This window comes from Pelophylax lessonae (assembly GCF_965119305.1).
Source record: "Pelophylax lessonae genome assembly, chromosome: 8".
In the NCBI taxonomy this organism is placed as follows: Eukaryota; Metazoa; Chordata; class Amphibia; order Anura; family Ranidae; genus Pelophylax; species Pelophylax lessonae.
In genome coordinates this window covers 67,077,981-67,094,799 of record NC_138775.1, presented here as the reverse complement: position 1 = coordinate 67,094,799, position 16,819 = coordinate 67,077,981, and the positions used below count along the sequence as shown (strand labels likewise).

Here is a 16,819-nt window from a genome sequence, read left to right as displayed (position 1 = left end):
AGACTCACCATGTGAAAATCAAGAGAACAAAATGAGAAAAAAACATCACATCTGAGAACTAGTAAGCTGAATTATATTACATTACATTACATTTTTGTTCTTGGGTTTAGATACATTTAATTTTTTTTTTTTTTTAGCTCTTTACATAATAAGTACTATACATACAGTATATATAGAAACACTATAACTTTCTTTTATTCACTTGTGGATCGCCCACCGTAGATATACTGTGGAAGGGTGGCAACTCTGCTCCAGGTCCCGTACCTACTATGTGATCTGACACTCCCGAGTCTGGGGCACAATACTATAAAAAAAAAAAAAATACAGTTTAATTAATAGAGAACATTAAAACATCACATAATATATGTACATCTGAATAATTAAAAACGATTGTACTCGTAAATGTCATTGTTAGTGTTTCTACACTTAGAAGGTGATTACTGGTACATTAGGTGTTTCACAAAGATTTGCTTCATCAGGGCTGTGAAAACCATACAGCACTTATCATGTGGGATCCACCTTGGTGTGGGGTAGCACTAGCACATTATGTCCCTGGGCAGGTGCTAGAGCATATAGGAGAACTCTGACCATGGGGGTCATGGAGGTATATCTATATAGATGCATCCAAATCATTAAAAAAAATCCCAGTCCTCATCCAAAGATTTATAGAAGTGTTTGATCTTAAAATCCTTCCGTATAATGTAAAAGATAGAAAACAATCCACTTAGGGAAGACAGATCAAAGGAACCAGGTTCCATTGGGGTAATAACAGCTCCTCCTATATGGATACCAACATCTGTGTCTTTCTTGAGAGAAGTAGGTCCGGTTCCATCCACCAATCCGTCTCTGGAAGATGGTGCAAATGTCTAGTTCACCTGGGGGATCCCAGACGATGAGTGCTGTATGGTTTTCATAGCCCTGATTAAGCAAATCTTTGTGAAACGCATTGACGTATGAAGACCTAATGTACCAGTATTCACCTTCCAAGTGTACAAACCCTAACCGTTAAACCTACGAGCACATTTGTTTTTAATTATTCAGACGGACATATATAATGTGATGTTTTCATGTTTTCTATTCAAAAACTGTAACATTTTATAGTATTGATTTTTTGCTCCTTTTGTGGCCTGCATAGTCAGACATTTTTGTGCTCTTTTTTCCGCTGTGATTATACACAGCGGGAGTTGATCAGTGGGTACGGTGGACTCCATGTCCACTGGCACCTGCCGCTGCTTCGGTACACTGGCAGAATGACGGTCTGCCTATGTAAACAAGGCAGATCCCCATTCTGTCAGTACAGAAGGCATGGATCCTATGTCTCTGCAAAGCAGGGGCACTGATCCATGCCTTTGCCTAGTACAAGCACCTCCCCCACAGTATGAAAACACTAGCTAGGCACACAGTTAATCCTTTGATTACCTCTGATGTGATACCCCTTCCCGGCCAGTGTCATTAGTACAGTTATGGTGCATCTTTTTAGCACTGATCACTGTATAAGTGTCACTGATCCCCAAAAAAGTGTCAAAAGTGTCAGTAAGTGTCCGATTTGTCCGTAGCAATATCGCAGTCCCACTATAAGTCGCTGATCGCCACCATTACTAGTAAAAATAAATAAATATATAAACAAAAATATCCCACAGTTTGTGGACATGAAAACTTTTGGGCAAACCAATAAATATATGCTTACTGGGATTTTTATTTTACCAAAAATATGTAGCAGAATACATATCGCCCTAAAATGATGAAGAAATTAGATTTTTTATATTTTTTTATTGGATATGTTTCATAGTAGAAAGTAAAAAATATTGTTTTTTTTTTCAAAATTGCCAGTCTTTTTTTGTTTATAGCGCAAAAAATAAAAACAGCAGAGGTGATCAAATCGCACCAAAATAAAGCTCTATTTGTGGGAAAACAAGGACATGAATTTTATTTGGGTACAGCGTCGTATGACTGTGGCAATTGTCAGTTAAAGTAATGCAGTGCTGTATTGCAAAAAAATTACCTGGTCATGAAGATAGGTACATCTTCCAGAGGTGAAGTTGTTAAAGGTAAACTGGTTAGGTAAACACCTATGACTTCATTCACATGGACAGTTTGAAGTGCAAACTTGCTCTAGTGAAAAAAAAAAAAAGGAATTTTTGGGGAGCCACAGGTTGTGTGTACAGCAGGTCATAAGCTGGTCGTGGTCATGGGCCATTGCTTTTGTGCATCAAAGTTTACACATGCATTTTCTGAACACAGAATTTATACTGTCGGGGAAATATGTCATAAGTGCACATCAACGCCAATGCATGGAAGCATCAGTGTTTATTCAGGTACGGTGATGTATAGCCATTTACATCTATGGCCAGCTGTACGCGCCACCTACAGCAACCCGAATGTGGAAAAATGGCAGAACTTTTACGCTAGAGTGGATTTGCACCTCACAACTGGCCCTGAGCATAGGGCCTACAGAAGCAAATGCAAATATTTGCTTTCTTTTCCCTATAACAGTAGTAGCATAAACTAAGAGAATGTTTTGTAGTGAAAGCACTCTGCAACATATCACTGTTTGAGAAATCCCTTCCATTGAGTGATTCCAGCTTGTTGTGAATTGGTTTCCTCCTCTGTGTCTATAAGTCATCTCTGGGCACCTAACTGCATCAGGCTATGAATGTGTTAGTTTTGCGTCCCCTCTAATCTCACAGTCATGCATCTCATGACCGGGGCTGAGAGTGACAGCTAGTAAATTGGAACAAACATTCACACTATTCCTGCTAGATATATTTTATGCCCCTGTCATTGTTGTGCTTGACAAGGTGCTTTTATTAAATTTTACCGATAATCAAAATCAATCTAGCCGGCAGCACAAAGCCTTGCCACTGTTTGTGTAAATAATAAAATGATTGGAATGATTTGCTTTCTTTATGTCAGTAAGTAAGCTTCTATTATATATGATAGATAGATAGATAGATAGATAGATAGATAGATAGATAGATAGATAGATAGATAGATAGATAGATAGATAGATAGATAGATAGATAGATAGATAGATAGATAGATAGATAGATAGATAGATAGATAGATAGATAGATAGATAGATAGATAGATAGATAGATAGATAGATAGATAGATAGATAGATAGATATGGATGGGCACCTGTATAGATGGGCAGGCAAGAGAAAAGTCCTAAACTTTTTCTAGAGGGGATGGCAACATGACCACCCCTCTTCCATTTTCAAGTAATTTAGCCCTTTGTTAAAGCACTCCAAAATCTTTTTGGGCGTTATACGATTGGTGGCCTTCCTGTTTTTGGCAAAGAAAAAAAAATGAATAAGCTCAGTGGACAACCTCAGCTATAAGGAACAATAACTGAATTGAATGTGTCCCCCCTTGTGAGGAACCACAATCACCTTGTACACATAAATGGTCCATATAGTAAGCTTGGTGGAAAAATTCGAATTAAGGATCATTAAAAAGGATAAAGGGGCACCCTTTGCACCTGGAATGGCTCCACATATGGAAAGATGTATTTGAGCTGTGAGAGCAATTTAAATAATGCTTTATAAGAGTTTATTGTCTTCTTCTGGATCAGCTGTGGATTTATGGATTACGAACGGCAAGGGTTTTTGATGTATTCATTTTGTCTTTTGGTTGAACACTGGAATTCTTTAGGTGATCTTTCAGCTGTTTAAAGGACAACTTAATCTTTTGTGAGGTTCATTATTATATACCTCCACCCCCTGAGTGCAGCCTACCTGGCAAAATATTTATCATCTTCTCTGATCTAGCAATGTTTTTTTCTGACAAGTTGTCTATCAGCTTCTCTTCATACTACATATGCGTTCCATGGCCCCATGGGTAAGCTGTTCTCCAAGGGACCACTGGAGGCCGTCATGAGTACAGATTGCCCATAGAAATGAATGAGGCAAAGGCACAAGTGCGTGGTTTGAAAAAGGGCCACCTGGAACCTATTTGAAGGAAACATCACTGGATCAAAAAAAGGAAGATAAGTATTATCCAAGATGGCCTTTGCTAAGGGGTGGAGATATTTATTAAAGAACAACCCCATTTTTCTTTCAAATACTTCTTTTGCTAAAACTGGGGGTAGTGGGATCCATCCCTTTTGTTTTTTGAAAAACTAAAGCTGGCCATACACTAGTATTGTAGATTCACATGTGTATGACAATTCTCATTAGTAAATTCATGACGTATGTCCTGGAAAATGACATGACGTATGTCCTTAAAAAGTACTTCAACATTTTGTTTGCCTTTAACATTCAATTCTGGAACTAATGGAACTTCTTAAATGAAAACCCCATTCACTTTTAGAAATATATTTGTTTGAGAAAAATATTAAATTTCCGCCTGCTTCTTCGAATTTTCTCATCTCTGTGGTTAAAAAACAAATGCTGATTTGACGCCTCTAACTATTAATAAATTTAATGAATGTTGCTGAAGCAAACGTTTCCGAACAAAATCCTTTCATTGTATGGCCAACTTAAGAATTTTCACATCTTTTACTTTCTTAACAACTATTGTAGACAGAGGATTTATTTCCCTTGGATTTTATTGGTTTCCACCATTATGCTGTTGGCCCTGCAGCTTGCAAAATGTTTCTTTTCTCTGCAGTTATAGATTTTTAATCGTAAATGCAGTTGGCATTATAGCATATGTATTTTTCAACATTTCGAGCAGTTACTGAACAATGCAGTAAATATCTACAAGTTTTTTTCTTGAAATGCTTATTGAAGTTTGTATACATTGTTTTTTAATGGATAAAACTCAATTTTTGCAAAGTGTCTTTTATAGTGTAATAACATCTCATTGGATTACATAAAGTTCTGCTGTCCTTTGCTTGCAAATGTCTTGTTGGTGGCTGCAAAGAGGTGAACATTTCTGGCCACTAGGAACTGTAATGCATTGAAGACCGTTTGTAGCACCACATTATACAGTTGTCAGGATGCTTGGAGATGTGGGTTTTGGTTTGCCAAGGAAGAGGAGACTCTAATACTGACACCAATATGAAGGTGACATCTGAAGGTTGGGGTACTGGATAGAGTAATGCACATTACGCATGTTGGTGCACTGTGATGCCATTCATTTTGAATGCCACCCTACTGCACTGGGACAATGCACCTGTAGAGTAATGCGACTTATCACATAGCGATGCAAAATGAATAGGCTGTCTTAATGCAACAGTACAGCTTGTTAACGTTCGTATGCTACTGTACTGTGAAAATGAGTACCAGGCCCTAGGATCTGTACACGCATATGTAGATGCAACTTTGAACGTGTATTCAGGTACATCACATTTAGTCCAGCCTCTCCATTCCAATTTACTGCAAAAATTGCACAAAAGAAGTGTGGGTACCTGTTTTAAAGCTCATTCTGCTACAATGCATGGATATAAAATACCATGTGCTGTGGAGAAATGTAGGGCACGTGCGTTCATTGGTGCTTAGTTTTGTTTTTTGGACTAGTGAGAAGTTGGGTTCTCTCAAGTTTTTTTTTTTCTTAATTTCTTTATTGAGAAACAAAGTACCAAAATACAACAGTGGCACGATAAAATGAAAATATAAAAGATACAGGGAAATGATAAAGTATGAACAGTTTAACATGCCATGCTTCAATCAGGGAGGACATAGGCTGGTTCGGATACAAAGGTACTGTGACTGAACAGATACACTTTCAACTCTTAAGTTTTTATTGCTGTGTGTCTCTCTCTATTAGTCCTGGTGACTAATATCTCTAGGACTTGAAAGTAAGGGTTTATCCAGTTTTTGAGTTGTCCTTAGGACAGCAATAGGGTGGAAGAAATATTCCAAAACTTTTAATTTGCTGGCAACTGTCTAAAAGGGGATTTTCCTCATTTTAAAAGAGATCCTTGCATCCTGTTATATCTACCCAATGGATCGAAAAAAAAACTCTAAGAAGGCTTTTTAATTCTCATACTCTATTTAAAATAAAGAAAAAAAAGTTGGCTTTAGATATACTTTAAGAAAATAGCTCAGCACTGTGGGGGTTCAGAGTTATGAAACTTTAGCAAAATCCTAAAACTCACAATACGGAACCTTCTTCTGCCAGATAAACCCTGAAGAGGTATAACTGACATGTATTGTGAGGCTTAATTCATTGGAACCAATGAATTGATCCTGCTTGCACTATTTGTAAAACACATAAAACCCAATGCAGGTGGTTGATGATTTAGCCAGAGAAATGAATGACTATCGCTCATTCTCAGGGATACTAAACCTGCCAGCATTTCTATACAGTTTGCATTTGTGACTATGAACTGTGAAAGGAAAGGACTTGAACCCCGGCATTGGCAGATAAAGGGAATGTAACACTCCAGAATATGGCCTTAGTTAATAATACCAACTTTTACTATACCCAGCTGCTGAATTTAAAAACTACAATGCTTCACTTAACTTTTAATTTTCGGGTTTTGACATATCTTCCCTGGTTCACTGACAAAGTTATTTGGCTATTACATAAGATATTGGAATTTAGAGCTGCTTAAAACACTTGCTTTTTACTGGGATTTATATTTTAGCAGACACTTGATTGCCTTCCTCTTAAAGGCTGACCCTTAAGTGTGCTGAAGTTAGTTGAGAGACACTTTATAACTGGTGCCGGAGACACTTTATAACTGGTGCCATTTGTTGATAAGAATGATAATTCCTGCATGTTTTCAACATGTAAGTAGCACACCTCTGATACCCCAAAGGCAGGATAGCACCTCCAGAGGCACGAGCGGGCTAGTATTTCACCCCAGGGTTGAATTCATGGAGAAATGGGGGGACTTTTGAGCGCTAGTCACTTTTGTCTTCTTAAAGTTTCATTGCAGAAGGGTCAAGGGGGTTAGGGGTCCGGGCACCGTAGCAGATTACTTGCAGACTCTCCAGATTAATTTCCAGCTTACAGTGTCAGAACCTTTAAGTTGACCCAGCAACACTGTAGGCATTTACCCAAATTTGAGTTCATCCTCCAAGTGAGTCACCAAGCCCTTATGAAAGACCAGTCATCTTTCTGGCTCTCTACAGCAAGGGGTGTCCCATGGGTCTCCTCCTTGGCACAGTTTCCTCCAGACCAGATAGGACAGCTTTAGGACCATTTCAGAACACGTTAGGCCCCAAACCAGACTATTAGGCTTAGAGGCTTAACTAGAACCTTCAGGGCCCCAGTGCAAGAAACCATGAAGGGCCCCCTTGACTCCTGGGGTGACCCAGCCCAATGCGTCACCCCCGTACACCTGGATAGAAGGGGCGGCATATAGAGGAACTGATCCCCTCCATTTTCTTCCTGCAGCAGGGAGGGGATTGGTTTCTCTATATGCCACCCCCCACCCCTCCTATCCAGGTGTAAAGGGTTGAGGCATGGGCCCCCTGGAGCATGGGGTTGGAATGAGTCACAGCGGTGAAGGTAGTGATGGGGGGATGGAATGGGATGAGTGGCAGCGGTGGTGGGGGGATGGAATCAGTGGCAGCGGTGATAGGATGGGATAAGTGGCAGCAGTGGGGAGGGGGGAATGGGATCAGTGGAATCAGTGGTAGTGGGGTAGATGGCATGGGATGAGAGGCAGTGGTGGTGGTAGTGGTGGGGGGATGGGATGAGTGGCAGTCTTGGGGGGATAGGATGAGATCAGTGACAGCAGTGGTGGTGGGATGGGTTCAGTGGCAGCGGTGGTGGTGTGATCGGATGAGTGGTGGTGGTAGTGGTGGGGTGGGGATGGGATGGGATAAGTGACAGAAGTGGGTGGAATTGAATCAGTGGCAGCAGTGGTGGGATGGCATGAGTGGCAGCAGTGGTGGGATGGCATGAGTGGCAGCGGTGGTGGTGGGATGGGATCAGTGGCAGCAGTGGTGGAAATGGGATGGGATGAGTGGCAGCAGTGTGGGTGGGATGGGATTAGTGGCAGCTGTGGTGGGATGGGATCAGTGGCAGTGGTGATGGTAAAGGGGGTGGGATGAGTGGCAGCGGTGGTAGTAAAGGGGGTGGGATCAGTGGCAGCGGTGGTGTTGAGGGGGGGTGAGATCAGTGGCAGTGGTGGTGAGGGGGGTGGGATTAGTGGCAGCAGTGGTGGTGGTGAGGAGGGTGGGATCAGTGGCAGCGGTGAAGGAGGTTGAGATCAGTGGTGGTGGTGGGGGTCAGTGGCATTGGTGGTGGTGAGAGGGGTGGGGTTAGTGGATGCAGTGGTGAGGGGGTGGGATTAGGGGCAGCGGTGGTGAGGGGGGTAGGATTAGTGGCAGCCGTGGTGGTTAAGGGGTCAGATCAGTGGCATTGATGAGAGGAGGTGGGATTAGTGGCAGCGGTGGTGGTGAGAGGGGTGGGATCAGTGGCACTGGTGGTGGTGGGAGGGGGTGGGATTAGTGGCAGTGGTGGTGGTGAGAGGGGTGGGGATTAGTTGCAGCAGTGGTGGGGCGGGGGGCAGTGGTGGTGGTGGGAGGGGGTGGCAGTGGTGAGGGGGGGGGTGGGGATCAGAGGTGGTGGTGAGGGGGGTGGGATCAGTGGCAGGGGCGGTGTCATCCTCCTACCCACTCTCACCACCACAGATCTCATTCCTATTCCTACCTGTTGTAGAGGTGATGGGGGGGAATAGGGATTAGATCTGTGGTGGTGGGGGGTTGGGACTTGCACTAGTAATTACTTACTTTGCCAGTCAGACGATTCCCCCTCAGCATTCAAGATGCACGCCTCCGGGGATGCCTGTCTCCTTGCTACTCAGCTGACATTTTTTTTCCAGTGTCCACCTCAGCCTCCCTGCACAGATTCTGTGTCTCTCTGGAGAGGATAGGCGGGGCTCCAGTGCTCAGTCTCCCCTCAGTGCCTGGCTGCACCCCCTGCACGGTGGAACAAGTGGAAGGGCGGGCGGCCCTTCACAGTAGCACAGCCAGAAAGAATTCCCCCCCCCCCAAAGTGGTGGAACTCCAGGTCCCAGTCGCAATGGCGACTGCTGCAACCCTGGTATTTCCGCCACTGATTAGACCTAACACCAGAGCTGCATCCAGCAGCAACTCCATAGGCCTCGGCCAAGGGAAAAAGAGAGAGTACATGGCCTGATTCATCCTCCCCCAGCATGCACCAGTGGCCTAAACCTCCTACTGTAAGGCTGAAGAAAATATCAGAACTTTTGTTTGTGAAATCTCATACTATGATCAGTGAGAAATCACAAGCCAACCCTAATCCGGTATGTGAAACACTATACAATCAGTCAAAGCTAACTACAGCCCAGCCAAAAACTAGATTGACATGGTAGTCCCTGTTTAGTAAAAAGGGGCTACATGCAGTTTGCAGTAGCATACTCTACTGTTTAGGATACAAAATACTGAAAATGGGAGATGATGATTATGAAAGGGGAATGAGCAGTAAAGTCCAGCACCCTTAGCAGATTTGTTAAAATTTTAGGCTGGTGATATTTCAGCCTATACTTCAGGACAGCAAGGAAGCTAGGTTGGATTTGTATGGTTGAGAAGAGGCATAAATAAAACATGATAAGAAGTTGTATCCATGACTTGCAGCAATGGAAGTGACCTGTGTAGTTTAAACCTAACCAAATCTTACTTTTTTTACTTGTTATGCAGTCAGGCTTCATAACAAATAAAGAATATTTTATTTTTTTACTATGTATTTGTGCTTACTGTACTAAGTTGCCCAGTGCCGACAGCATGCTGGAGAGCCAAACTGTTGTTCTCATACAGAGGGCAGTGGTTGGGGTCTTCAACAGATTGACACACCCCCTGTACAGTATTCCAGTTAACAATATTGCTCAGATTGACGAAAACCCAGACTGCTGCTTTCTGCATGCCAGTTCTTCAGCCTGCTGCAACAGAAGATTACAGCTCATTTATTTATTCCTTACGAATGACACCCCACTTCACCAAAGTAGCACAGCACAATGCATTTGCATTCTACTGCACTGCAAGTTACAGATGTGAGCAAATGAATGCTAAAAATGCTGCTACCCGTACTCATAAGGTCTCCTGTGTTGTCATGTACTGCCTAAGTGGTAGTAAAGTCCACTTTTGTACTTGTATCTACAGGTAAGCCTATAATAGGGCTTCCCTGTAGGTACAGTGAATAGCTCCTAAACTCGCACTGTTTTGGAGATTTTCACATGGGATGCAGCCGGTGACATCACCGGAGCATACACTCTGAAGGAAAAACATACCCTTGGCGTTCCTTTAGAGCTGAGTGCCGATTCCATGACTTATCGTAGCTCAGACGTTCATACAAATGGATGAAAAAATAGGCGCTGGTGATCAGTGTATTTTTTCACCCGTTCAACATTTGTAATTTTTTTGGTATACAACCATTAAAATAAAAAAGGGCAGCAGGTATTTGCATCATATCAAGGGCCAAAACATTAAAACCAGGCGCCTTCACCTTTAACAACTAACTATTCATACGAATGGAGCCCGCGAACCTGGAAGGAAGCCCTGGCAGTGGTGACAGCTTATTGCTTGAGGGCTTCCTTCTAAGGTAATGTGCTAGTATGCGATGCATTTTTTTTTTTTTTAAATGCCCAAATTTACTACCGTTTAAGGTGTCCTGCTGCCAGGCCGTTCAAAATTAGGGGTTAGCTAATCTGACAGTATTTGATTCATGGGGAGTTCATTAAACCCTTTTTGAACTTAGCAGGGGACCTCTTAGAAGTCTATGGGGGGATCTTGAAATTAAACTCTGGCCATTATCAATGCTAATAGGCAAGGATCATTTTTTTTTTAACCATTACCCTTAATTCTGGTTGGTTGCTTTAGGACGTAGCATTTTACTTATCATCATTGCCTTACTAAATGAGGCCACATGTAGTGTAGAAAAATGGCTTGAGGGTAACAGAAGTAATTCTAGACTGTTGAGTTAGAACAAAATGTCATGGATGCAATATTGCAAACTTGCTATTTTTAATATTATAGAGCTCCTCTCTCTTTTTTTTTTTTTTTTACTTTTTTTGTGATGTTGTTGTGTTTTTTTTGTTTTTGTTTTTTTAACCATACCATCACGGAATACAATTATTTAATGATTATATTGTACACCTCAGATCTTCATATATATTTTTTTCTTTTTTGGGTCTAAAAAGTATTCATTATTATGTGTTCTATGAACTGGAACTTATCCTATTGAAATAGCATTCATAATATGTTCAATAAAGCCGGGCTAGGTCATGGAAAATTCCCAGAGGCATTTTAAACAGATTTCAGAAATTGTGGCAAAATAAACAGAAATCCGGCCAATAATTAATAATAAATTGTCTCTAGTGAATTTTGATCACCTCACACAAGCCGGGTCCATTTATCTCCTCATACTGAAAGGCCCCTCCAATATTTTCTAAAAGGAATGTCAAACATATTAGATGGTTCTTAGAAGCCAAGAAACATCAAATATTTTTAGAGCCTTACTTTTTACTATTTTTCTTTTTAATACACAGTACAATACTTGCATTAATGCATTTAAAACAGAATTTGTGTTTCAAAGAACTGTTTAACCTATTTTTTTACAACAATTATATATATGTATGTTTATATATATATATATAAAATATTAAAATAAATCCAAAAATAGGTCTGAATACAATTTACTTGAAATAGACTTTGCAGTACAATGCAAGTTCTACTTGTAATGTCCGTAAATGTAAAATGTAAAAATCAATGGATGTTAGTACCTGTAAAGTAAAAAAATTAGAGTTATTACTTACCTTACCCTTGTAAGCAGGTGCTTGCAAGCAGTGGAATAGTTGGATTAGCAGGCTACCAGGGTGGGAGAGGGTTAAGTCATCTATTTTTTTTTACAGACTTTTCTAGACTCTGTCCTCCACCCTGTGCTGTAATAAATAGGGGGAAGGCTCTGCTCAGGGGTCGCTGGAGCTGTGAAGAGCTGGGAAGAACAGAGAGGCCAGGCCAAAGCATGAAACCACCAGCAACATCTGAATGATAAAGGGGCTGCTTAAATGGCACTCTAACACTTCTGGATTTTCACCTCAGGGAAGGTATTCACCAGGTAGCCTGGAATCACCTAGCAAGTTGTGATTCTTGCCTGTGGGACTGTGTTGCTAAAAGTTCCATTAACCACTTTACCACCGGAGGATTTTGCTGTCTTACGTCCAGACCACTTTTTGCGATTCGGCACTGTGCGACTTTAACTGACAATTGCGCGGTCGTGCGACGCCGAACTCAAACTAAATTTACGTCCTTTTTTTCCCACAAACAGAGCTTTCTTTTGGTGGTATTTGATCACCTGTGCGATTTTTACTTTTTGCGCTATAAACAAAAAATAGCGTAAATTTTGAAAAATGAAATTCCCCCCCCAAAAAATGTAAAAATCTAATTTTTTTTAAATTTTTGGCCAATTTGTTTTCTGCTACCTATGTTTGGTATAAAAAAATCACAATAAGCGTATTTTGATTGGTTTGCGCAAAAGTTATTGCGTTTACTAACTAAGGGAAAGATTTCTGTCATTTTTTTTTTAACGAGTAATGGCGGCGATCTGCGTTTTTTTTTGCGGGACGGCGACATTGTGGCGGACAGATCGGACCCCTGACTGACATTTTTGACACTTTTGGGGGTACCAGTGACATTACTACAGTAATCAGTGCTATAAATATGCACTGTTACTGTAAAAATGACACTGGCAGGGAAGGGGTTAATTTTATTGGAGAGGGAGGGGTTAATGTATGCCTGGTGCTTACTGACGTGTGTGGGGGGAGGTGACTGAGTGACACAGGGACAGATCGCATGTTCAGCTATGCTGAACCCTGCAATCTGTCACTGTTTGTCACTTAGGAGATCCGCCCGCTCTGTTTACACAAGCGGGCGGATCTCCAGACTCGATTCCCCGACGATCGGGGAAGAGCGGCGGTGATCACCGCTGCTCCTCCCCTGGCCCGATTCCCGCTGTGACAGTCACAGCGGGAGCAAGCCTCCGGCGGCACGTGAGCGCCGCCCACAAGGGGAGGAGTCCAGCGACGTAGGTCTACGTCGCTGGACGGAATCGAGCCACTTTGCCGCAGTACAGTCCCAGTGACTGGTCGGCAAGTGGTTAAAGGTTATCAACTGTTTCATGCCTGGTCTGAAGTTGTTCAAAGGGGTCCTTGGAGGTACATGTCATGTCAAAAGAACAGGGCCCATAAAGCAAACACGGGGCTGAAAAAGAAGGAATGGAGGCAACCACAAAGGGTTAACTCAACAGGAGAGTTGGAGAACATGTGTAGTTGCTACGGGAACCCATGAACTGGTGGAAATACATAGCAGTCAGAAAGCAAAGAGTAGTACCTGGCGTAGTTGACAGGTCCTCCGGTAGCGAGGGCGTTCATTCTCCGGCTCCCTCCTTAGCAATCGGTTCCCCAAAAGCAATCAGGACTGAACCCATAGTACAGAGACCCCCCAAACCTAGCTGCATATAATGGGTGAGCTAATGCAGTTAATTATTTACAAGCATGAGGTCCACGCTAGTGCACGGCGGGACCCTATTCTGTCAATGGGAGTGAGGTGGCAGAGTTATGCTGGACTCGTGGAGCAAGGCACAGGCTCAGTGGTGTCCCCCTCTAAATGCTACATTCAGAAAGCAAGGAGTACAGCAACATAGGACAGATCTGTATGTTGCTGCACAAGGCGTACGGCTCACCTCAGGGGTTCTGCCTTAAAGTTGACTTTGGCCCCTCCTGGTCCCGGACATTGGAGAGCATGTACATGAGTGAAGGACCACTACGTGCAGGGTGAGGAGGCCCCACTACACCCTTGTTTCCAGGACTTTATTCCTCTATCCTTCTGGGGAGATTTTTAGAGCATGATGAGTACCCCACATCTCATGAGAAGACACTCAGGGCAAGTGCATGAGTGTCTTCTCACAAGAGCTGGGCTGCTCTGAATTTCCCAAGATCTTACTGTAAGGACCAGAATGTCACTCTCATCTCTCACCTGCCTTTGATGGAAGACAGGTCAGACAAACTTATATAAATATACTGTAACTTTTTTCATTACAGGTATATAATTTGTAACTACCAATGGTCAGCAGTTTTTACAGGGTGAGGGGTCCTTGCATTTTACTGGTTTCATTTTAAAGGGGAACAGTCATGTATATGTATAATGTTTGTAGGCTTTGCTGAAATTGGCACCACAAGGTCCCTAGTGACACCTTATGTTTTCTGCAAATCATTTTCTCGTGTTCAGCCAATAAAAAAAAGGACCGATGATAATTATCGTGTCTTTCTTTTTCAGATCCTGAAATTGTGAATGGGATATACTGGTCGGAATCATTAAATAAGGTGTTTGTTGACAACTTTGACCGAGATCCATCCCTTATTTGGCAATATTTTGGAAGTGCGAAAGGTTTTTTTCGGCAGTATCCAGGTAAGAAATCAATCATCGTTGTAGTAAACCGCATATACTAAATGTTAGTGCTTTGTAAGACATGTACAGTATTGATTATAACAGCGCTTTAAAGAAAACATCCTGGGTGCTTTAATAAAACCCTCTTGTACAATAATGAAAAAATGTCATACTTTCTAGCAATGACATCTCAAGTATCTGTACTGTATCATCACTATTGATATTGTGTTATCTTACTTACACTGTATGGTTATGTTGGGGTTCTGCAAGCAGCCTGAGGCTTGTCAGAAATATGTCCTTAGTGTATAGATTAAAGCAGAATTACAGCCAACTATTTTTTACTTTAGTGAGAATGTAGAAAGAACCCCCACCAGGATTTTATTGCTGCCTGTGTCCCTGCCGCAGGGCCATAGATATTTTTTTCCTGGAGGGGGGGGGGGGGTGTCAGCCTTGGGTACCCAGGGAACAATAATTAGTGTGCCTGCCACGTTAAGAAATTGTGAGTGTGGAGAAATTGTGATAACAGTGGGAGGGGCTTAAAACTTGACCCTACTCATTGTGTATACAATAGCATATATCAAAGCCCTTGTACCCAAACACTGTGCTTTTAATACTGTGCTACAACCAGGAGTCTAGCAGACCTCAGCATATTGGTTTGTTAAATATGAACATTTTCCCATTACATATGCTTTCCTACACACAGCCTACCTTGAAGAAGAACTTTATTAACAGTGACTACTGAGCAACCAGCATCTGTAAAATATAGCATAAATATTACAAAAAAGGGTGGTTGAAGCCCTTTCACCACAGCGATGCTGCAGATGACCTTCTGATGTCGATCAATCTCCCCTACTATGTCCTAACCAAGCGGGAAGTAGTCAGCAGTGCTCTGAGCTCCTCTCTTGTACTTCATGTCCACATGGTCCCCTGGCTCTGCAGTCCATCCCCTGATGGCCAATCCTGTAGTCTGGAGGGAGATGGAAGAGCAGGTCCCACTATCCCTAGAGCACAGTGGAAGGGTTAAAGTGTAAATCCATGTTTACAGTGACTTTAATGCTTGCCACCAAATCATGTACCTGTATTTTATTTGACTTCAAGTCGGTCACCCCAGTACTGTTAGTTAGAGCCACCGGAATCTGTGTAACATCATCTTTCAAATTATACAAAAAAAACATAGAACACCTTTGGGATGAATTCGAGTGGAGACTGCGAGCCAGGCCTTCTCATCCAATATTAGTGCCTTACTTCACAAATGTGCTTCTGGAAGAATGGTCAAAGATTCCCATAGACACTCCTAAACCTTGTGAACAGCCTTCCCTGAAAAGTTAAAGCTGTTATAGCTGCAAAGGGTGGGCCAAGTCAATATTGAACCCTACAGATTTAAGCCTCGTACACACGCGTTGAAAATCGGCAGGGAATTTTCGTCCGACGACCGATCTGCCGATTTTCGGTTTGTTAGTATGATGCTGCCGACAACCGACTCTGACTTTTCGGCCGAAAAAAATCTGGTGTGCAGGCTATAAAATTTTTGTCCGCCATCAAAACACGGCCAATTTTCGTGCAGTCAGTACAGATTTCGACAGGGAAAAATCAATTGAGCAAGTCTGGGCATGCTCAGAGAAGAAAGAACACAAAGAAAGCAATCCAACACATGACATTACTTCTGAAGTAGAATTTTGTCGGGCGAGAAAATTCGTGTGCAGTCTAGGCACATTCCAACCAACAAAACACCACTCTGGACAAAAGACGGACGATCGTCGGCTGATAATCGTTGCATGTGTACTAGGCTTAAGATTGGGATGCCAATAAAGTTCATGTGCGTGTAAAGGCAGGTGTCCCAATACTTTTGACAATATAGTGTGTATAGATATACAGAGAGAAAATCCCTCAAGACATGGAAACAATTTACAGATCTCCTATAGCTTATAAAGTTCCCAGCTTGGTCCCCTACATTTGTTAATCCATTAAAGCACAACTATATTGATTTGGGGTTAAATCTTTTTAATTTATTAAGTTTAAAAGTTTTTGTATTATAATAAGCTATTAATACATGACAAAAGATTCAGAAAGCACTTTGAGTTACCTAAAGAACCAGTGCAGCAAATGCAGCTTGCTTTGCAGCTCCCATTGTCTGTTCAAAACCTCCTACAAAACACTCTGATAAAAGAATTAGGACCCTTTCAAACGGGTTGTCTGATCAGGTCCATCTGTCAGTTTTTCAGGCAGACCTGATCGCACCCTCCATGCACTCTTATGGAACAGCAGTTGTCAGTGGTGACATGGTTGATGACACCCCATGCTATCCAATTGTGTCCTCAAAATTCAGATGGAGGGTGTTCCTAGCTTCCACCTGTCTGGCAGATCGAATTGGATATGATTGGATGAAAACGGATAGGTGGTCCATTTTCACCCGATCCCCCCCATAGGGGGGAGCGGGACTGTGTCCATCTCCGCTCTGTACAGTGAATGAAGACAGACCTGTTATCCGCCTGCTCAGTGGGGATCAGTGGAGCGAT

The 16,819-nt window shown here is 42.2% G+C and overlaps 1 protein-coding gene across 4 annotated transcripts in view; it reads left to right on the top strand.

Moving 5' to 3' along the window:
* Positions 1 to 16,819, top strand: part of CACNA2D3 (calcium voltage-gated channel auxiliary subunit alpha2delta 3) — a 1,429,924-nt gene that overhangs the window by 637,661 nt on the left and 775,444 nt on the right. For all 4 annotated transcript variants that reach the window (XM_082265096.1, XM_082265095.1, XM_082265094.1 and 1 more), the window contains one exon: positions 14,193 to 14,324. In XM_082265096.1, coding sequence (XP_082121222.1) covers positions 14,193 to 14,324 — 132 coding nt within the window. The remainder of the gene's footprint in view (positions 1 to 14,192; positions 14,325 to 16,819) is intronic.